We start from the raw sequence: 24,564 nt of genomic DNA on the forward strand, positions 1-24,564 counted from the left end.
GATTTCATGTGCTTTCTCATTATGGTGGTGATATTATGATAACTCAGTTTCATTAATATATTTGATCAAAAGTAATTCCATTGTGTAAGATCATTTTCATCCAAGTAATTCACTACAAGAATAGTGTGTAGGGAACTTCATGGAATGGGTTTCCATGGCCAAGCATCTGCATCCAAGCCTTACATCACCAAGTGCAATGCAAAGTGTCAGATGCAGTGGTGTAAAGCACGCCGCCACTGGACTCTAGAGCAGTGGAGACGTGTTCTCTTGAGTGACGAATCAAGCTTCTGTCTGGCAATCCATTGGATGAGTCTAGGTTTGGCGGTTGCCAGGAGAACGGTACTTGCCGGACTGCATTGTGCCAAGTGTAAAGTTTTGTGGAGGTTACGGTTGGGTTAGTTGAAGTGAAAGGAATTCTTAATGCTTCAGCATACCAAGACATTTTGGACAATTTCATGCTCCCAACTTTGTGGGAACAGCTTGGGGATGGCGTGTGTGTGTGTGTGTATATATATATATATATATATATATATATATATATATATATATATACATACATATATATATATATATATATATATATATATATATATATATATATATATATATATATATATATACACACACACAGACATACACAATTTGTTGTTATAATTCTAAATTACTCAGCAAAGGCACTAACAAGCACTTGGGTGCAGCTTGGGTGCAGTTAGTAATCCAAATCAACTGTAACAAACAATGGAGAGAAAAGCTCTTCCTTCTCCTGTCCACTCAGCACAATCAGGATGACAAAAGGATGATAAGTGACTAAGGCATAGGGCATGAACTGAGGCAGGTATAATGTTTGACAATGGCAGTAAATTGGTTCATAGGTTAAAAGAGGCTAGACTTGGGATTGTAAACGCAGGATGGAGGTGTCTGACTTCTCACCACAGCTGGGGGAAGTCTGACCGTGTTGGCTTCCACACTGACACAGAGTTGTGTCTCGGTGATACTCAGCTCAAGCACTGTGAATGAATATACAAGAGCGCAGACGTAAGCATGAGTCAGTGAGAATGAGAAAACACCTGCCTGTGTCATCATCAGTTAGTGAATGAACATCAAGGCATCTAGGATTTAGGGTAGAGTGTAACATATAAATCGTGGCTTAAAACATGACTCAGAAAGTGCAAAGTTATTTAGAAGTGGGCCAACTGACTATGTTTACATGCACCCTCAAAATGCAATTCTAATGACATTCAGGCAATATTGTGATTAAACTTTACCTCTTATAAATACTTCAGTCAAATTAATGTGATTAAGCTCATAATCGTAGTAACCATAATCAGAGTAAAATATGTGGCTCATGCTGATTTTAATTGCAATAAACAGGCATGTAAAGATCGCATCTATTCAACTCGGACCAAAGCGAGCATGTGTTTGAGACGTACATGGATGGTATTGTCATGCGCAGATTCATAAACAGTGGTAAAGAATGCATCACATTTTTGGGGTGATGAGGAAACATGTTGACAATGTTGCATGACATGAATATAAAACACCAAAATGAAGAAATTTAGGTGTGGAAAAAATCCTATATATCCATATAAATTGAGTAAATAGATTAAAACAGTGGCCAGTAACACGCCTACCATATGTAAGTCCATTATTGTGCTGTGCATTGAGCTACGTGAATAATGGCGGTGAAAATGACCACAATTCTTAGTGAATAATAAAAATAATGAAAATTGCATGTAAACGGGAGTAAAGAGGTTCACGTGTCATGCAAACAATCTTACTGCGGTTAAGTCTTTACTCTGATTACTGGAAATAGTCACATTATTGGTGCACATGTAAATATAGTCAGTGAAACTCTGGGACAACAAAAAAGTTGTATTCACTAATAGGAATGCTTTTAAGTGTTGTTCTATACAAGTAATCCACCATCTTAGTCACTACATGCCAGCAATCAAGATAAATCAGTCTAACATTGTGAACACAAATGGCTGTCTCGTGCCAAAGTATACAACCGCCTTCCACCTACCAACTGCATTTAGTTTTCCAGAGTCACTGAGAAAATCCTTTCCTGGAAAAGGAGGAAAAAGTCAGTATTACTCTAAGATGATGAAACAAACTGCATTAAGATTACTGTGTAATTCATTAAAAGCCTGGGGGGCTTTTAGTGATGGGGGAGTGATGGGGGAGTGTTGCAATCTGGTAACATCATTTGGAAGAATTTTTGATGACGTGTTTTAAAACCCTCACATTAAGTAAGTATAAATTATAGTAAATCATCTCTGCTCAGCTTTGATAGAGAACACCAAAGACATCTGAATACAGCTTTTACTGTGCTCAAGGACAGTGCCACACACATTTTCAAGGTACGGCCTCCAGCACAAGGTCTGGTTATCTTATCATGTGATGATTTTAACTTGCCAGCTGATCTCTTGATTAGAAGCATCACAAATACTTACAAGATTAATTAACATTATTTTAATTAGTAACACTTTACAATAAGTATTCATTTCTTAACATTAGTTAACTACATAAGTTAAAGGGTTAATTCACCCCAAAATTAAAATGATCCCATAATTTACTCACCCTCAAGCTATCCTAGGTGTATATGACCTTCTTGAGTCAAACACAATCAGAGTTTAAATATTTAAAAATATCCTGGCTCTTCAAAGCTTTATAATGGTAGTGAATGGTACCATTTTTTGAAGCCCAAAAAAGCACATCCATCCAGCAGAAAAATAACTAATTCGGCTCCAGGGGGTTAATAAAGCCTTCTGCACCGTAGCGATGGATTTCTATAAGAAAAAATATCCACATTATTAAGCTGTGTGGAGTACATTTATGATGGATGGATGCACTTTTTTTCGAGCTTCATACAGGTGGTTTGCCACGTGCACTGCCATTATAAAGCTTTGGAGTGTCAGGGTGATTATTAATATAACTCCAATTGTGTTCGTCTGAAAGAAGTCATATACACCTAGGATGGCTTGGGGATGAGTGGATCATGGGGTAATTTTAATTTCAAAGTTAACTAATTCTTTAAATGTCTGAAACCTCAAATAAACATTACATGGTTGAAAACACTGAATAGTTGTGATATATGAAAAGCACTCAGCACGATCTCGTTTCGGGGGTGGAGGGTGGACAAATTGAAACTGAGGGAGCACAAATCAGATCTGAGGGGGCAACGCACCCTTTTGATTACCACTGACCCTGATTACTAGGTTCCGGAAACGTACGTCCACACATTCATGAGAGAGTCGAGTTCTGGCGTATGGCGTAGGAATAGCATAAGTTTAGGTGAGAGTAGACACCTCTCACAGTTCAAATAAAAATGGGCAACAAACTCAAGCTACTCTGACATTTCTCTTTAAAAATTCTTATTTTAGACTTCTAATGAGTGAGTGGTGTTTTGTTTTGCTCTATCCTCTGCGCTTCCGCGTTCATCAATATGGGTCAGGTCAGAGGTCACTCTTCCACCACAACTAGACTAGTGTACAGCCGTTACCGAAAATTACACTGTGATCCAAATTATTATGCAAGTGACATATCAGTAGGATTTCAGAACGATAAACATTCAGATTTTAGTTTTTCTAAGAAAGTGTTTGTTTGTTTGTTTGTTTATCCATGTCTTTTTAGAAAACTGGTATCAATCTCAGACTAAATAATTTGCCAGGTCTACTGCCAGGTAAATGGAAACCCTACTTAGAGGTTGTTCCACATTATTAAGCAAGTTACAATTCTCATGCAATATGAGGAGGAAGAAAGATCTTTCTGAAGATGAAAAGCAGGAAATGGTGCAATTTTGTGCACAAGGCATGAAAACAACTAATATTGTGTGAAAACTGAATGCAGATTATTGAAGTATCATAAGATTTGTGAGTGATTCAGAGCACAGCAGAACTCTGTTTTAAAAGGGCAGCTATAAAAAAGCCAATGTTAAGCAGCAAACAGGTATTTGAAGCTGCTGGTGTCTCTGGAGTCTTGAGATCCTCTCCATGCAGGCTGGCAGTTATGTGTAAAATTGCATTTTAGCCACCACTAACCAAACCTCACAAAGAGAAACATTTACAGTGGGTGTAGAAATACATTTTTAAACAGTTTTATTGCTGTGGTGTTTTTTGCAGCATTGGATAGCGCATAGTGCATTGTATTTCAGAAGGCACTATCCTTTTTTTTATACCATAGCTGAAAATAGCCAGTTTTGAACTCCCCATATATTGATCAATGAAGTCATTTTGACACCCTCAGAGACCCTAAAGGGACCTTACATCTCACTTCCCAACATTCCAGCCCAAATCATCACCTGCCAGCTCCCTGCTGACGTCACAGTCTTGTTGGAACATGGTGGCCATTCACCAACCATCCAGAAATCCATCCATCTAGACCATCCATTGTAGTACGGCATTAGTCAGTGAATAAAACTATTTAAAAGTGAGTCTTTATGGATTTCTAAACTCACATTAAATGTTTCTCTTTGTGAGGTTTGGTTACTGGTGGCTGAACTGCCAGCCTGCATGGAAAGGTTCTTGAGACTCCAGAGACACCAGGAGCTTCAAATACCTGTTTGCTGCTCAACACTGGCTTTTTTTAAAAAATTTTATAGATGCCCTCTTAATACAATACATTTTTTGACAGGAACTTTCCTTAATAAGCCTTTATCTGACCGAGTTCTGCTGTGCTCTAAATCACTCACAAATCTTATGATGATTTGATAATTTCCATTCAGTTTTCACACAATATTAGTTGTTCTCATGCCTTTTGCACAGCATTGCACCATTTCACCATTTTGCACCATTCACATGCTTTGCTTCTTCAGAAAGATCTTTCTTCCTCCTCATATTGCATGAGAACTGTGACTTGCTTAATAATGTGGAACAACCTCTAAGTAGGGTTTCCATTTACCTAAGTAGACCTGGCAAATTATTTTGTTGAGATTGATATAGTTATCTACAAAGACATGGATAAATAAACAAACAAACACTTTCTTAGAAAAAACTAATCCTACTGATATGTCACTTGCATAATAATTTGGAACACAATGTAGTGATTACAGTTTATAAAGCTATAATTATGGATATTTTTCTTACAAAAACACATCACTTCGCTTCAGAGGGCCTTTATTAAACCCCTGGAGCCATATGTATTACTTTTATGATGGATGGATGGATGGATGGATGGATGCACTTTTTTGGGCTTCAAAAATGACCCCATTCACTCCCATTATAAAGCTTGGAAGAGCAAGGATATTTTTTTAATATAACTCTGATTGTTTTTGGCTGAAAGAAGAAAATCATATACACCTAGGATGGCTTGAGGGTGAGTAAATTATGGGATTTTCATTTTTGGGTGAACTATCCTTTTAACATGATCTAACAATGAACAGCACTTCTACAACATTTATTAGTCTTAGTCAAAGGTGCTCTAAGCGATGTCACGTGTTTTTAGGCCAAAACATTTTTTGTCACATACAGCAAACATCTTCTCACTATCCGCTAGCTGCCTGTCCCCTGAACACACTGTAAAAAAAACACAGTCTCTGTAGTCGCCACAAGCTCCAAAATGGCAACAAAAACTACCTGGTGCAGCCTGGACCACGAAACATAATAAACATGCTCCAGCCAATAACCGACAAGAATGATTTTAAATGCACGTTCATGACTGTTTCAGGAAGCACGGAGGGGAGGGGGGAGGAGGAGGAAGGGTCTAGCTAGCCTCTGTTTTGTTTGACAACACTTCGAACGTCAACAGGAGGTTACTCCACCTAGGATCGCTTAGAGCACCTTTAATGTAAATCTCAACATTTAGTAATACATTTTTTAAGATCAAAAGTTGTATCTGTTACCATTAGTTAATGCACTGTGAACAGACATGAACATTTTTATTAACCAACATTAACAAATGTTAATAAATTCTGTCAAAATATATTACTCTTTGTTAGTTCATGTTAGTTAGTTATGCATTAGCTAATGTTAACAAATGAGACCTTATTGTAAAGTGTTACCTTCTAATTAGTAAAATGAATTATGATGTGTTAAACTTTCACAGTGATAATTCATTATAGTACTCCATAATTCAAAGATCTTTGCTCATTTCTATTAGTTAAACTGAGCTGGACTATTGCTGACCTTGAGTTGAGGCAATAAAAATATTAGCTCAGTAAAGGAGATGAAGGGATCATCCAGTCTATTGGTCTACATGAATTACTCATGCCTACTAAAAAGAAGGCTCAAGGTGAAGCGACAGTTAAGATTACACAGCAGTCACAAAGTGAACTTCACCCTACACTAGGGAAGGACAGAGTTCTTTTGACAGTGATCAATAATGTCATTTTCTATTGCCTGTCTCATATGAATGCACCAAAATTCACCTTGTAATTTTGTGAACTACTACAATCACATTTACATAGGAATGTTTCAGGCATTTTAAGTATACTGCCTCTGGGATATTGACTCTCACCTGCTATGAGGTATTGGCCAGCTTTGTTCCACTTAGGGGCCAGTTTAGCAGTCAATGAATAAGACAAACATGTCTGCAGAATGGCAGGAAATACCCTTTGAGGATGGTTGAACTACAGGAGAAAAAAAGAGAGAGAAAGAAAGAGACTATGATTTGCAAAATAAGCACACTGCAAGCAAAAGTGGCCCAAATCAGAATTTTTGTTGTTGTTTTTGTTCATGTCATTCAGATATGTTATTTCATAGCACAAGCCACATGAAATCTGATCTTTTTCATTCTTGCATGTGGTCCAAAATCAGATACAGATGTTTTGCAATGCAACCTCAGTCTGAAAAGTCATATCAGAATTTACTTTTACATCACACTAGATCGACATTCTTCACAATTCTGTGCAAATAAAAGTTTTTTAAAAAAAAAAGAAATTAATCATTTTATTCAGCAAGGACACAATGAATTGATCAAACGTGACAGTGAAGACATTCATAATGTTACAAAAGATTTCTATTTCAAATAAATGCTGTTCTTTTGAACAGCACAAGTGATTTCACCATTGAAAAATGTTTCTTGAGCGGCAAATAAGCATATTAGAATGATTTCATACAGATCATGTGACACTGAAGACTGGTGTAATGATGATGAAAATACAGCTTTGATAACAGGAATAAATTACATTTTACTATATATTCACATAGAAAACAGCTATTTAAAACTGTAATAATACTGTTTTTACTGTATTTATGAAGACACTGTTCAGGCCAGACAAAGGGTGTCGGACTGGGTTTAAAGACAGACTGAACTCATGAAGCAACATAAACATTTGAGAGATTTGTCTGGACAAAGAAGACACAGACACACATATTCTTAGAAAAATCTCAAACTAACCTGTAGACCATGTTTCTGTGCAAAGGCCTGGATGATACCTCTCTTGTGAAATGTAATCTAAGACAAAGTGCAAAGAACAATCAGAATGGACAGTAAAAAAAATAAATAAAAAAATACAATACCACGTTCATGCTACATCAGGACCAAGGACCAAAAGCTAGAGATCATGGACTTAAAAGGATTAGTTCACTTGCGAATTAAAATTTCCTGATAGTTTACTCACCCCCATGTCATCCAAGATGTTTATATCTTCTGTCGAAAAGAAATTAAGTTTTTTTGAGGAAAACATTCCAGGATTTTTCTCCATATAGTGGACTTAACTGGGGTACAACTGGTTGAAGGTCCAAATGTCAGTTTCAGTGCAGCTTCAAAGGGCTCTTCACGATCCCAGACGAGAAAAAAGGGTCTTATCTAGCGAAACAATCAGTCATTTTCTAAAAAAAATATAAATATATTTATATATCTATATATATATATATATATATATATATATATATATATACGTTTTAAGTACAAATGCTCATCTTGCACTCATGACGTAGGCTGAAGTACCGAGCAAGTATTAACATATGCAATTGTGCAAAGACTAAGTCAAACAGCCTTTACAAAAAAAGTAAATCAACGATGTTGGATGATTTTGAAGTTGGAGGAGAATATGACATGATTCCTTTCTTACGTGATTACTTAATGCGTGGCGCATCGCAGAGCAGTGCAAGACAAGCATTTGTGGTTAAATAGTATATACATTTAATCTTTTTAGAAAATGGCCGATCATTTTGCTAGACAAGACACTTATTCCTCGTCTGGTATCGTTTAAAGCACTTTGAAGCTGCACTGAAACTGCATTTTCGACCTTCAATCCGTTGAACCTCAGTGAAGTCCACTATATGGAGAAAAAACCTGGAATGTTTTCCTCAAAAACCTAAATTTCTTTTCAACTGAAGAAAGAAAGACATACATCTTTTATGACATGGGGGTGAGTAAATTATCAGGAAATTTTAATTCTGAAGTGAACTAATCCTTAAAAAAAAGCAAAAAGAAATTCATTCAGAACTTCATTCATAGGAGTTGCATTGATACAAAGGCATGTCGTCTTTCCCCTTTTGGCTACACAAGTACAAAAGCCATGGAAGTTACATAAGCACAACATAGTCAATTATTCACCAGTGCACCCATTGAAGTTTGACAACACATTCACAACATTTGTAAAATGTGCATCAGATTCAAATCAAAGCACTACTGAAGGGGTACCACAGCTTCTTGTTAGCTGCTTTTGACACACTGTGTGAAGTTCTGGTTTAATTGGCCTTAGTTCAGGACAGGAAAGGAGATGACAGAGTGTTAGGAATGTGCCTCAAATATTTGGCTTCACACGGGACATGCCTTAGCACGAGTTGTGCTGACATGCACACACACACGCAACCGCAGATGAGAAGGCACGCATATGCAACACCAAAAACTTCACTGACAGGTGCACATGCACGCAAGGTGATGCACATATCACGAACACTGAAGAAAAAAGAATAATAATAACATGTACTGACAGGAAAAGCAATATAAATCATAAACGTTTTGCCTGACATGGAGCTATTCGTGTTATGGCATTAATTAAAATCATCATATAATTACGTTACACCTTTTTTATTGAAAACAAAGTTGCATTTTGTGAGCAAGAGCATTGGTTAATTTATCTAGTAGACACATCAAATTATGGTTATGCTAAGTGTACTAAACATTAAATATTTCTTCAGCCTTATTTCTGCATGCAATCATCATGTGGAATGTGAGATATAGATTCAATTATGCCAAATATGTATATATACATACAGTATGCATAATTGATACACCAACTCAAATACACCAATCAGGTTCTTATTAGGACAATACTACTTACAGTACTAAACTGCAAATTATCAGATTTCTGTTTGTGTTTATCATTTGTCAACACCAATTACAGAGCATGTTCAAACTTTTAATTTAAATAAATTTGTAATAAACGTCACATAAACCCATTATACTAAATATAACTCCAGATGGTTCTGTCTTTCCGGTATCCCGGTGACGTCTTTTTTTGCGTTAAAATTAATTAATTCAAAACAAGACTTTCCTCCGTTGTCCGCCTGTCATTGTTACCAGGTTTGCAGTATTAAGTACTAATGTTGTAAGTGATATTAAAAGACCAAATTCAATATACACATTAATGATGCATACTATGTACAGGCGAGAAGGCAAACCCAGAGTATGACGCAATGCACAGTTTCTTGTCAAGAGTTTTTTCATAGAACCACTTAGCACACTGCATTCATATTCTGGGCTTACCTGCTTGCCTGTATATAGTATGCATCATTAAGGTGTATATTGAATTTGGTCTTTTAATATCACTGTTTTAGTACATTAAGCCAGTCTGTTTTACACATTTAACATTTTAGAACGTCATGCTGTTTTTAGTGATTGAAATACTGCAGCAGGTGCTGCATATGGATCACAAGTGCCCAAACTTGCATTTTGTTCACATATTTTTGTTTTTCTTCTTTCTCAAGGTGACATTTGTGGCTTGAAACAGATGTAAAACTGACAGGCCTATGCTGCACTTTTATGGATGTTTTGCCCTCCAGGTCTCTGCGCCAATCACATGACTGAAAACTATGAATAGGAAAAATCACTCTTATTCTACACAATTATTTGATATGTTTTTTCGAGCCAATCCATACGATACATTTCAAACTAAATAAATAGTTAAATCACTGCTTAAAAGTAAACACTCTATCAATCTTCTCACAAATAAATGCTTAGAATAAAAGTTGTAATTGATTGGCAAAGTTTTCAAGAATTAAGATACTACAACTATATGCATGTATGTATAAATGTTCTTTTTTTATGCAGTATAAAGCCGTTTTTAAAATTATAATTGATATCACACAATATATCATACTTACAGTCATTATAACTGTGATGCCCCCAAAATGGCCCAACAGAGGTGAGGCAACAATGTCTGAATGCAAGAGAACAAGCTCCCTGAAAGACAGAAAAAATGATGATAATAATAATAATAATTTGTTAGGGCTGGGTATTGACACAATTTTCACAATTCGATTACTATTCACATGCTTTCGATTCGATTTGATTATGATTTCGATTCGATCAATTATTTTGGATGTAGTATTTCAGTTACAGTACATGGTACATTTTTTAGCTGAAAAAAATCTCTCAACTAATGCTGTAAACTACACATGTAAGTCAGTTGGTACTACTGATAATAATATTGAAGGTTAAAATTAACTTATTTATATACAAACACTTAAATTACACTCAATGATGTTTTTATTATAAAGTTTAGAATTACATATTTATTTATTTGTTTTAATATAATCATTTAAATCGCGGCTGCCATAACTGATTTATTCAAACATGCATTAAATATTGAAGAACATTAAAAATGATAATGAATATGTAACGGTGCATAGCTATATTTATCAGAAAGCGATCTGTCACGCCACATTAAACAGCGCCAAAACGGTATTTATTTTTTGAATCTCATAATAAGATGGACGTCATTTGAAATCGGAGACTTTGCTCCATATCAAAAGTAACAAAACACAAATATTATTGTGATTTATTGAATGGGAGGTGCTACATATTCTGCTCATTCATCAACTGAAAACAGCGACAGAACGTGTCTTTAAAATCCAATACTACGGAGCCACTGAAGGGTTTTGCATTCCCTCGCAAACTTTGCGCTTGCTTGCAAAATGTTTGCATTCCCACAAGAAACTTTGTGTTCACTCACAAAGAACAAAAAAGTTTTGTAATCGAACTTTGAGGGAACTCAAAGGTTTTGCAAGTGAACGCAAAGTTTCCCAGGGGAATGCAAAACATTTGCATTTTGAGAATACTTATTATCCCCCCCACCCCCCATCTAATTTTTTCCCATCACCATGTCCCCTTAGGGGCCCCGTACATAAAATTGTCAAGTTTGATTTCATGGTGACTTTAAAGTTACAATATGTAAATAATTTTGTCCGCTAGAGGCCTATTCCAAACAAAGGCGTAGCTTGATGACGCCAAGTTTGAGAGCGGAATCTTGGGACATGTGGTCTCAATCTCAACGGACAGTGCAAAAGAATAAGGATTGGAGTCGGGAAGAACTCATGTTCATGGTTGCGTTTATTAACGTTACTGTAGTATGAAGCAGAGCAGGAGCGAGTGTTGTGGAGCTGAATCAGGCCGCTGGAGCGATTGCACAACACACGCCTCACGAGCAGCAGAACTTTTATTATGCCACAGTCGCCGGCGCCGCTTCTGCTTTTCTGGTCATGAGAATGAGGTAACGCAGCTCTGTTTATCATATTAGATACAATTGAGAGTATTGAAAATTATAACGTTACTCTGCGTTTGCTCGGTGTCTGCTGTGAGACACTGTTACACACTGCAGTAAGACATGCAATTCATTTTAAAACATATTGTATGATGGAGAAAATGCTGTATTACTGTTAATAAATAATAAAACAAAGCTGCATCTGATTATGCTATGTTAGCTTCTTGACAAAATAGTTTTTTTCTCTGAGGAATGGTAAAGCATGGTACTCGCAAAAAATCAATTTTCTTGATTTAAACAATAAAACTAAACGCGTTGAGCTATATAACAATTTGTTTTCTGTCTATAAATATATCAAAACAGTTGTTCCCTTGTCTATTAAAACATGTAAATATTAAAGCGTCTTTAGTGTTTCCATGGTTTCTACAAAATAAAACCGTAAACCGAGGGTAACGCGGGTATGACGCAATTGACAGGCGACTCCTCACACGTCCCGGAGCCTTGATTAAAATTGCAATTTTCTCACAATTTACAAATAGTTGGAAACATTTGGGATATTGTAAGTACTCAAGTCAACAAATCTGACCTAGTGGTTTTTGGATATTTTACTGCAAAAATATTACATATTGCCCCTTTAAGTAGGCTACATAATTTCAAGCCTAAAAATATACGGTCTAACAATATTTAATCACACTTCATGTGCATTAAATCACAAATTAAAGATAATCTATTAAAATATTAATGTATGAAACAAAACAAAACAAACAAACAAAAAAAAAAAAACAGCACACTTCTACTAGTAACTCATATTTTAAAACATAATACTCGCTTTTTCACCTGCAGGTTTTCACTTGTTTGTTTCTCAGTTCCCCTTCATCATAACTTTTCGGGAAGAACATATTTACATAACACAAATTCCTCAGGTCCGGAAGACTGAGGAAAAACAAAGATTGTGCCCCACTTCCACTCATTCTGAAAGGGAAATAGTGAGGGTTAATTAATTTGGCCAAACTAACAAAGTCACTGGTCTGTGACCAAAATGAGCTACAGTATTATTTGTTAATTAGAGACTATTTCGCTACAAAGATAACATGAGAAATTACGCGACGATTCTGTAATTACATCAGATGAGACAAAACTCCAATACACTTAATGTAGCTCAGTTGATTTCTAACATATTAGAATACAGAAAGAGGTAGTTTTTACCTCAGTTTGAGGTTATAAAAATGTTGAGGTACAAGGGCGCGAGCTTTTGGCGGCAAGAGCAAGGAGACTGAAGGCTCGCGTGCCAGTGTTTCAAGTGAACACACTCTTATCTGACAGAAACACCTAAACAACATCAACAACAGGCGGCTGAAACGGCGTTAAGGGCAACCCACTTAAATTGTGACTAACGGACATCACTAGATTAACGTGATGGCGATAAACTGCAACGTTTCCGTATTGCGTGAGAACTGTGCTCTCGTGAACTTTCGTGAACTTCTGCCGAGTTACTTCGCTGGCTTCGCCGAAACCTATGACCCAGTGAGTTGATTGACAGCCCTTGGTCCAATCAAAACAGACACACTGGGCAACCCACGCATGATACCATCCAATCAGATTCCGTCTTAAGCGGAATGGGCGTTCCCTTGCGAGTTGGGAAATACAATTGTTGGTAGGTCCAGTTTTGAAGTACGTGAAGTGATCGTTTCACAGGAGAGTTTCTGTAACCTTCAGAACAAATAACACACATTTAAACAAACCAATGGAAAACAACGGAACAGACGGAAAGGGTGTTAAATATTATCGTTTGTCAGAGGTGGAGGAACGGAACTCTTTTAAATGCACATGGATTATTATTCATAATAAAGTGTACGACGTTACTAAGTTTCTCGAGGAGGTGAGTTTTTAAAATAGAGCCTCAAATGGTGCCAAAACACATCGCTAACATTTGCATTATGCTATTGTTGTTTTGGAATTTTATAATGCATGCATTACGTATTGCATTGTGTAAACATATGTTTATATAGCACCTATATAACACCTTTGAATTGCAATCGTAATGCATAATAGAAATAAAATATATATGCATAGAGTTAATAAATGAATGCATTGAAAAAGACGGCTCAAAACGTACAGTACCAAAGTTTACACTGCTTAAAGCGAGTATTTGATGGAGTGACCTTTGCCAAGTGCTCTCAAAGTTGGATCTGACAGATTTAAGTGTAACAGTTGCCAACTAATGTGTTTGGTGTGAAATTGGCATTAGTGCAGTAACTAATATATCTCATTAAACAATCAGATGCACAGTTATTTTTGATTAAATTTGCTTTTGGTGGTCAGAATTATGTAAATAAAAGCTGTAGTTGCACCACACACTATCTTTGAGTAATTGATCAGATAACCACTAACATTTCACCTCATTCCACATTATCTAGATCAGGAGAACTACCAATTCTGGTTATTTTACTCATGTTAGATCTAAAAGAGCATAAGGTATTTTAAGTATATTGTGCATGACTCAGCACTTTTACACTTACATCAGCTGATAATATCCTAGGGAACAATTTTCAAAGGCCAATCAAGGTCAAAAGGGATTTATAAGTCAGCATCGCTGGCTTTGCTTTCGACTTTGATCAGGAGGATGATCTGATGTATTTGCTGATGTCCACAGCACCCCGGAGGAGAGGAGGTGCTGCGGGAGCAGGCGGGTGGAGACGCCACTGAGAGTTTTGAAGATGTCGGCCACTCGACAGATGCACGCGAGATGGCCAGTTCTATGCTCATAGGAGAACTGCATCCAGTAGGTCCACCAGAAATCAGTGTTATTGTTGAGTGTTAGTGTGAAGAAGACCTTGCCTGCTTTCTAACATTTCTGCTTTTGTGAATATGCTCTATTTCCTTGGGGGGGAAATCATTAACACATTTGTTCACAATATTGAAAGTAAAACAACAAAAACTGAAATGCTAGACAAAAGACCTTATTCACAACAGTGCCATTTTTGATTTTTAACAGCAATGAAAGTGAGGTTGTGAGGGATAGACATACATTTCCTGTTATTTAATGTGTTTTTGGATTGTTCTGCTGATTAAACACTGAAAACAAATCTTTCCAAGAAAATTCAGTAGACATAAAATTCTGTGGAAAATTAAATGATCTAGGAGCGTTACACAACTTTTTACAGTTGATGCCATTGAAAACACAGTAAGTTTATCCCTCACAGCCTTGCTTTAATACCTGCTTGTGTCTGCCACGGAATAAAAAAATAAAATAAAATGGTAACTGCGACTTTTTATCTCATAACACCATTTGTTTCCCCTTCAGAATATATATTTTTCTAAGAATTATATAAACATAAATTCTGAGAAAAAAAAAGTCTATCAAGTTTATATTGCACAATTCTGAGGAAAAAAGTCAGAATTGAAGGTTTATATCCTGACTTGCCATTTGGACTTTATAATTTGCAGTTATAAGATTATATTTCACAATTTTGAGAAAAAAAGTCACAATTATTATTATTATTATTTTTTTTAATTTCCATGGTAGAAACAAGCTTCCTTAAAGCTCTTGGTGCCTGTAATTTTAAATCGTACCTTGCATATTTTTCAAAGTCTGTTTTGCATCTGTTGCTTTGCAACCATCAGTCAGCACTGACACACAAAAAAGCACGAATAGTCATTAACGATTTATATGGATGACATCACACCAATGCATGCCAATGGTAACCTATGCGATTTACAAATATATATATAATATAAATACCAAAATCACAAACTTCCCAATCCCCCTGAGATATCTGGGAATGTTCCATGAAAAGTCTGTTGATTCATAGTTGAATCCAAGAAGTTTTTGTAGATCTCCAGGTGCTTGAGATACTATCAATAACCGGGAATCCATTTTTATTCCCCTTGGATGATTCAGCACAGATACTGTCTGACAGTTTCTATGACAGGAAAGGAGCAGGGTTGTGCACCCTGCAGAAAAGAATTTAGAATGCAGTTCAATTCCTCATTTGGATGTGAGATAGCAAACTGCATTCAGAACAGTGATTCAATTTTAAAGAAGTAGAATTTAAAAAGAATGAAATTAAAAGAAATGTATAGAAGTGCAGTGAGGTATTTAACAAATCTAGGTATACATAACAAATTGTTTTCCAGTGTGAATTAAACATGATATTAATAATGCAGTTTGAAATGCATACCTATAGAACATATACAGTATATTAGATTTTCTTTGAAATAAATTAATACTCTTTATTCAGCAAAGACACACAGTAAAAACCTTTATAATATTGCAAAAGATTTCTATTTCAAATCAATGCTTTCTAACATTCATCAAAGAATCCTGAAATGTATCACAGTATCCACAAAAATATGAAGCAGCACAACTGTTTCCAACATTGATAATCAGAAATGTTTTCAGCTTTGATCACAGGAATAAATTACATATAACAATATTTTCACATAGAAAACAGTTAATTTAAATTTTAATAATATTTCACAGTGTTAAGGTCATTGCACACTGAGTCCGAAATTCGCATGCGAAACTTTCGCACGTTAAAAAATAAATTCGACCTCACGTTATGTCAATCGCATTTGCACACTGCCTCCGAAACTTTCGTCCGTCAAAAAAATATTCGGATCAGGTTCGATTTTCTGCGTTTTTCGCATCCGTGGCACGCATTTTGAGAGACGTTTTGACAATTCAGAGCCACCGTACGCGAATGCAAAAATCCAGAATGCCATCTGACAAGTTGATCCACGTCTTCTACACCACAAAACAGCAGCACTGAATGACTAACAACGTGAGGAATACAATGAGACCGAATATAAAGACAGATTGTGCCAGTAGTAAAGCATCAAACAGAGCCACTGACATTCTGAAGTAAACTTTGAAACGCTCGGATAATCCCGCAGCTCCTTGATGAGGTGAATTCTCCTTTCTCTCTATGCAATCTCGGGATTGAATAGACCCAATATTTTCTCTTTCTTTTTCTCTAGGAGACAACTAATCGTGCTCACTGCTTGAAGACTTCATTTTGTATTGTTTTGCGATTTGTTTTGCGATTTTTTTCGCAACGCATTCATTATTACGCATCGGACTCAGTGTGCAAGGTCTCGGTGCGTGACGAATTTTTAGGATTGCGAATACGAAAAAACGCATGCGAAAATTTCGGACTCAGTGTGCAAAGGCCTTTACTGTTTTACTGTATTTTTGATCAAATTAATGCAGCCTTAGTGAGCAGAAACAACATTAAAAAACAACAAACACATTAAAAACATTAAAACATCTTACCAAAACCTTTGAACAGTAACAGCATTTTATATATATATATATATATATATATATATATATATATATATATATATATATATATATATATATACAGTACAGTCCAAAAGTTTGGAACCACTAAGATTTTTAATGTTTTTAAAAGAAGTTTCGTCTGCTCACCAAGGCTACATTTATTTAATTAAAAATACAGTTAAAACAGTAATATTGTGAAATATTATTACAATTTAAAATAACTGTTTTCTATTTGAATATATTTGACAAAGTAATTTATTCCTGTTATGGCAAAGCTGAATTTTCAGCATCATTACTCCAGTCTTCAGTGTCACATGATCCTTCAGAAATCATTCTAATATGCTGATCTGCTGCTCAAGAAACATTTAATGTGTACAATTGTACAAAATATTTGTGTACAATATTTTTTTTCAGGATTATTTGATGAATAGAAAGTTCAAAAGAACAGTGTTTATCTGAAATCTAATCTTTTGTAACATTATAAATGTCTTTACTGCCACTTTTGATTGATTTAATGCATCCTTGCTGAATAAAAGTATTCAGTTCTTTAATTTCTTTAAAAAAAAAAAAAAAAATTCTTACTGACCCCAAACCTTTGAACGGTAGTGTATAATGCTACAGAAGCTTTGTATTTCAGATAAATGCGTTCTTTTGAACTTTCTATTCATCAAGGAATCCTGAAAAAAAAGTACACAACTGTTTTCAACATTGAAAATAATCATAAATGTTTATTGAGCAGCAAATCAGCATATTAGAATGATTTCTGAAGGATCATGTGACACTAACGACTGGAGTAATGATGCTGAAAATTCAGCTTTGCATCACAGGAATAAATTACTTTGTCAAATATATTTAAATAGAAAACAGTTATTTTAAATTGTAATAATATTTCACAATATTACTGTTTTTACTGTATTTTTAATTAAATAAATGTAGCCTTGGTGAGCAGACGAAACTTCTTTTAAAAACATTAAAAATCTTAGTGGTTCCAAACTTTTGGACTGTATTGTATATATATAAAAAAATATACACATATATTTATTTGCCCATCTGTGATTTTGAAAACCACCATAAAGTTTATTCATGTGTTTCGGTCAGTGTATGCTTTAAGACATGGTAATTGCTTTTGCTTTGTTAATAAAATGTGAATGTGTGAAGAAGAAAAAAACCTGTTGAATGTTTTAATCATGCCTCTCTTCCTCTCCCTTCCTCTCAGGATGACAGGGACAAGCTTGCCAAACCACCAGTACGTAAAGCATTCTTCTCCATGTTGTTTTAACAAACAAATACTGCACTGCCTTTCACTGTTTTTGTCTCACATTGGGTAGAACCACCTAAACATGCATGTGGTTTTCTGTTGAACAGGAGTCACTTGTAACAACCGTCCAAGAAACAACAAGGTACGTTTACATTTATGCCTACTGAGGGTTTAGATGTTTTTAAGAAAACCAGATACGTGTTTACACACTACATCTTTTTTTCTTGTATGAGGGATCATGTTCTTTTCCCTCACCTTTCACTTTCCATTGTAATTCAGAAACAGCAAGTATCCAATTAATAATTCAAGCTAATTACAGAGTGCTTTGTTCCAAACCTTCCATTTCGTCTCTTGTTCCAGCTGGTGGTCAAACTGGTTGATACCTGCTGTCGCCGCGGTAATCGTCACGTTGATGTACCGTATATACACCACAGAGGAGGCATGATGGGCTCAGTGGAAACTACAGTTCCCATAATCCATTTCAGGTTTTCCATTACCATAAAGATTCTACTAATGAAGGCAACTTTTGTTTTAGTTTCAATGTTTGTTGTCACGTATGTCCCTTTGGGATTTAATTACTGATATGCAGATGTTTTTATGATATATGAGAGTATATTTTAGATCTACTTTGAGCATTATAAATATGTACGTTAAAGATGAAGTTTTGATTGTCTAATTGTTTTTTTGTTTTGTTTTCTGTTGTGTAACAGAATTATCCAGTTGAAATATGCAGGCTGAAATGTGGAATATACTGAATATTATCACATTCATAAACACAACAGTTTGTTCCTCAAAGAAATAATTTAATTTCACTTGAAATGCATAATTTTCACATGCAAGTTAATGCTACTTCGAGCAGAGAGAAATGATACAAATGTTTTTAGATCTCAGAAAATCAATGAATACAATTCAAGTTGATATTGTTTGTTTATTAAAATCAAACAATATCAAACTATTGTTATAGTTTAGTTAGTTTTATATAGGTTTATAGTTACTTATATAATATACTGGATTTTGCATAAATAAAATTACGATTATTTTTAGGACCATTAAGATTTTTTACATTGTGACATTATTTTTTAATGAAAATTTAAGCATATTTTCATATATCGCCAACTTTTATTTTGCATTATGATAATGTTAATTTGTCTTGAAAATAATGTTGCAATGCAAAAATGGTCTTCATTTGTTTTATGCAAAACATAATTTCATATTTTTCTTTTGATTTTGGTGAGAAATATTAATCAGACATGTTCAGAATGTGACTGTACACAACCTAACCAAAAGAAGTCATGGTATCACTTTATTTTAAGGTGACGTATTTACACATTACTACATGTACATACTATAGTAATAACAGTAAATTATGCATAATTACAAGTAACTAAACCAAACCGTAACTCTATAGTAAGTACATGTAGTTATTTAATATTACTAAGTACTTATTTGAGTAAGTACAATGTAACTACGTCAACTTAAAATTAAGTGTAACTGAAGTCATTATGCGCTTAAGTTCTTTTACAAACACATAGTCAATCAGCTAGAAGTCATCACATCTTTAGTGAATATAATTGTTTTTTTGGCAGTTACACATCGATGTGCCATTTAAATGCATATCAGTGTACCACCATGAACGGTGCTTATACATTCCTTTAAAAAAAAAAAAATAATAAATGTAATATACTTGTATATGATAAGATACAAGCAACGTTCCCATTCTAATGCTAATGTGCGAGAATTACACACTGTAAACTGTGCTAGTGTTTTTATGTCACATTGACTGAAATGCAGCAGTCAAATCATTCAGCTTTATTGTGTCCCAATAAACAAAGAAACTGGTTATGATACTTGCTGTAAACTCATTTCAGAAAAAAGTTTTGCATATGCATTTTTATAAATTTTCTAAAAGGGTGTTTTCGCAGTAATGCCATAGAAGAACCATTTTTGGTCAACTATATTGAGTTATCTGTACAAATAACAATTTAGTTGTATGAACAAAAGAAATTAAAGTAAAGCTGACAATTTTTTTTTGAGTGAATTCAAATCATTTGAATTTGTCAAGGTACATAATATTTATATGTGCAGTTTACTTAATAATGTTGTTTATCAAGTGAGGTGAACACATTTATTGACTTAATTTATCTTATTGAGGTGCCACTCTTAATGGTATAAATGGTAATCACAAAATTCAAAAACATTACTCCTCTAAGAAACTCCTCTAAATGTCCAACATAACATTAAACACTAACATAAACTAACAACATCATTTCCTTTACTGAAAAACACATAAAATAACACTTTAATCCCTAAATTTTCTCTCCTAATCAAAGTCCATTTCAAGGAAAGTCTGTTCACTCGGCGGCCATATTTGCAATGCCCCCGGGCAGCTATTTCGGACATCCAAGACCAAGTCCTAACTATTTGAATGGGAGAATCCTGAAATCTCAAAAACTGCAATCAGCAATTGGCTCTTTTAATTAGAAGGCGGGACGTATTCCGCCATATTGCGCATTGCAGTTTCTCCCATTCATAACTGCTGAACCGTCTTTCTATATCTATAGTCTTTGTCCTAATGCAGTCCCTTGCAAAGCATGCTGGGAACTATGGATCAACTGCCCAGTTGTCAACATTAATTTGTGCATTTCATTCACTATTAAGTTGACTGAACAAACACTTAAGTAAAGCTGACAATACTCATTTTTAGTAAAATGAGTTACATTACATGAGTTTTTTAAGTAAGGTGAACAAGGATGGTTTGAGTGAAACTAACAACAGTGAAAGTTAATTTTTTTGAGTGAGTGATCAGTTCTTAAAAGAATGAATTCTTCATTTTTTGTGAAAAGAGATTTCTCAGTATGAAGAACCTTTTTCCACTATAATGAATCTTTTGTGCAATGGAAAGAGATCCTTTATTTTTAAGAGTGTGTATGTATGTATATATATATATCTATATATATATATATATATATATATATATATATATATATATATATATATATATATACAGTACAGTCCAAAAGTTTGGAACCACTAAGATTTTTAATGTTTTTAAAAGAAGTTTCGTCTGCTCACCAAGGCTACATTTATTTAATTAAAAATACAGTAAAAAAGTAATATTGTGAAATATTATTACAATTTAAAATAACTGTGTACTATTTAAATATATTTCACAAAGTAATTTATTCCTGTGATCAAAGCTGAATTTTCAGCATCATTACTCCAGTCTTCAGTGTCACATGATCCTTCAGAAATCATTCTAATATGCTGATTTGCTGCTCAATAAACATTTATGATTATTTTCAATGTTGAAAACAGTTGTGTACTTTTTTTTTCAGGATTCCTTGATGAATAGAAAGTTCAAAAGAACAGCATTTATCTGAAATACAAAGCTTCTGTAGCATTATACACTACCGTTCAAAAGTTTGGGGTCAGTAAGAATTTTTATTTTAATTTTTTTGAAAAGAAATTAAAGAAATGAATACTTTTATTCAGCAAGGATGCATTAAATCAATCAAAAGTGGCAGTAAAGACATTTATAATGTTACAAAAGATTAGATTTCAGATAAACACTGTTCTTTTGAACTTTCTATTCATCAAATAATCCTGAAAAAAAAATATTGTACACATTAAATGTTTATTGAGCGGCAGATCAGATTTCTGAAGGATCATGTGACACTGAAGACTGGAGTAATGATGCTGAAAATTCAGCTTTGCATCACATTTGTGAAATATATTTAAATAGAAAACAGTTATTTTAAATTATAATAATATTTCACAATATTACTGTTTTTACTGTATTTTTAATTAAATAAATGTAGCCTTGGTGGGCAGACAAAACTTCTTTTAAAAACATTAAAAATCTTAGTGGTTCCAAACTTTTGGACTGTACTGTATATATATATATATATATATATATATATATATATATATATATATATATATATATATATATATATATATATATAGAAATGACACTGGGATATATTTTAGAGTAGTCAATGTGCTGCTTGTATAGCATTATACAGTATAGATTTACTGTCCTCTAAAAATAACTTATCATGCAGCCATTATTGTCAAAATAGCTGGGAACAAAAGTGAGTACACCCTAAGTGATAACAGCTGTACGTCATTTAACCATGCAAAGCCACATGTCCAATTCATCATGTTAATGTTTTTGTCTGCTTGACAGGACTATACAAATGTGTGGATTTTGTATTAGATAACATTTGGTGCTTTGAGTACAATTCTCTCATACTGATCACTGGATGTTCAACATGGCACCTCATGGCAAAGAACTCTCTGAGGATTTGAGAATTAGAATTGTTGCTCTCCACAAAGATGGCCTAGGCTATAAGAAGATCGGTAACACACTGAAACTGAGTTACAGTACACTGGCCAGGGTCATACAGAAGTTTTCCAAGACGAGTTCCACTCGGAACAGACCAAAGAAGTTGAATCAATGAAGTTAAGGCCTTGTGCGTCAGGTGCAGAAGCTGGCTACAAAAACAGACGCATGAGTGCTGCCAGCATTGCTTTAGAGGTTGCAGAAGCAGAAGGCCAGCTTGTCAGTGCTCAGCCTCAGACCATATGCTGCACACTGCAACAAGTTGGTTTGCATGGCCGTCATCCCAGAAGGAAGCCTCTTCTGAAGCTGGCTCACAAGAAAGCCCGCAAACTGAAGACAACCTGTCCAAGAGCATGAATTACTGGAACCATATCCTGTGGTCTGATGAGACTCAGATAAACTTGTTTGGCTCAGATGGTGTCCAGCATGTGTGGTGACACCCTGGTGAGGAGTACCAAGAAAACTGTGTTTTGCCTACAGTCAAGCATGGTGGTGGTAGCTTCATGGTCTGGGGCTGCATGAGTGCTGCTGGTACTGGGGAGCTCTGCTTCATTGAGGGAAACATGGATTCCAACATGTACTGTGACATTCTGAAGCAGAACATGATGCCATTCATTCAGAAACTGGGCCGAACGGCATGATAATGACCCCAAACACCGCCAAGATGACAACTGCCTAGCTGAGGAAGCTGAAGGTGATGGAGTGGCCAAGTATGTCTCCAGACCTGAACCCTATTGAACACCTGTGGGGCATCCTCAAGCAGAAGGTGCAGAAGCGCCATGTGTCTAACATCCAGCAGCTCCGTGATGTCATTATGGAGGAGATCCCAGCAACAACCTGTGCAGCTCTGGTGAATTCCATGCCCAGGACAATTAAGGCAGTGCTAGATAACAGTGCAGTGCTCACTCAAAATATTGACACTTTGCACACAGTTTTGACATGTTCACTTAGGGTGTACTCACTTTTTTCTCACAGAGAATCCACCTTATTTTTCAACGCAGAAGGACTTCCGATTTATTAGCGGCTATAGGGAAATAACGAGAAGAATATCAAAATGCAGTAAACTGTAAAACTGTTTGTGATACAAACCAGCATGGTTATAATTAAGACAATGTATTAAAACAATATGGTAAGAAATATATCAAGCAGCATAAGAAGCTGTTTTGTGGAAGCGAATGACATCGGAAGCAAGACACATTACATTTACAAATGAAACAACACCACTTAACTCGAAGACGCAAACTGACAAGGGCAGTGTTAACACGGAGTTAACAAGGTGAATGTAATCAGTAACTAACTAGGGCACGAAAAAGACTAAACTGAAAGGGTCAACTTGAAAACCAAAAGACACATGAACAAAAACACAGCTAAACAAGACATAACCCTGAAAGTTACATTCATAATTTACTTTTTAACATTAGATGTTACATTCTGATGTTAAATCCTTTATTGTTTTATATGGAACCGTTTATACTCTATCCAGGTTTTAATGCAATTACATCAGAAGTAACTGGAAATTACGGAAAAAATACGAGTAATCCCTTACGTTACTTTTTCAAGGGAAAAGTATTTAAATTACAGTAATTAATTAGTACTGCCTACTTAGTAATGCATTACACTCAACACTGCTTACAGTAAGACGCAATATGAATGAATGTGGTTTCATTAGGCTATATCAAACCTAGTGACATTTATGTTTAAGAAAGATACACTTTCAAAGCAAAACTTAAGCTAAAAACGTTACTGAGGTTTTGAAATCAATAGATTGTGATATCTGGATTTTTTTTTTTTTTTTTTTAATCTAATGGAATGACTTTGTTTTCTGCCCAGCATACTGTATTTATGTTTAGACCTTTTGGTGGCCAGGAAGTGTTACAGCACTGACATCTGCTGGTGAATTGCAGCTGCTGCAGATGGTAAATATAATATATTAAGTCGCCATATTTATAATGAAACTATCATATTTATTAATCATATAATAAAATATCATGTTACTACTGTAAAGCTATGTTCAATTATTGAGA

The 24,564-nt window shown here is 34.9% G+C and overlaps 2 protein-coding genes across 2 annotated transcripts in view; one reads left to right on the forward strand and one right to left on the reverse strand.

Annotated features, from left to right (window-relative positions):
- LOC137013766 (uncharacterized protein C18orf63-like) overlaps window positions 1–12,984 on the reverse strand; it is a 29,396-nt gene extending 16,412 nt beyond the window's left edge. The window contains 7 exon segments of the mRNA XM_067377698.1: window positions 931–1,007; window positions 2,024–2,065; window positions 6,454–6,565; window positions 7,336–7,392; window positions 10,272–10,350; window positions 12,488–12,622; window positions 12,857–12,984. Coding sequence (XP_067233799.1) covers window positions 931–1,007; window positions 2,024–2,065; window positions 6,454–6,565; window positions 7,336–7,392; window positions 10,272–10,350; window positions 12,488–12,621 — 501 coding nt within the window. The 5' untranslated portion in view covers window position 12,622; window positions 12,857–12,984.
- Window positions 12,985–13,293: 309 nt separating this feature from the next.
- On the forward strand, window positions 13,294–20,971 carry cyb5a (cytochrome b5 type A (microsomal)). Its single transcript, XM_067377643.1, has 5 exons — window positions 13,294–13,529; window positions 14,304–14,432; window positions 18,154–18,183; window positions 18,303–18,337; window positions 18,556–20,971. Exons 1-5 carry the CDS (start codon window positions 13,395–13,397, stop codon window positions 18,638–18,640), a joined length of 414 nt encoding a protein of 137 aa, XP_067233744.1. The 5' UTR covers window positions 13,294–13,394; the 3' UTR covers window positions 18,641–20,971.
- Window positions 20,972–24,564: the final 3,593 nt, after the last annotated feature.

Source organism: Chanodichthys erythropterus, chromosome 23 (genome assembly GCF_024489055.1).
Source record: "Chanodichthys erythropterus isolate Z2021 chromosome 23, ASM2448905v1, whole genome shotgun sequence".
NCBI lineage: Eukaryota > Metazoa > Chordata > Actinopteri > Cypriniformes > Xenocyprididae > Chanodichthys > Chanodichthys erythropterus.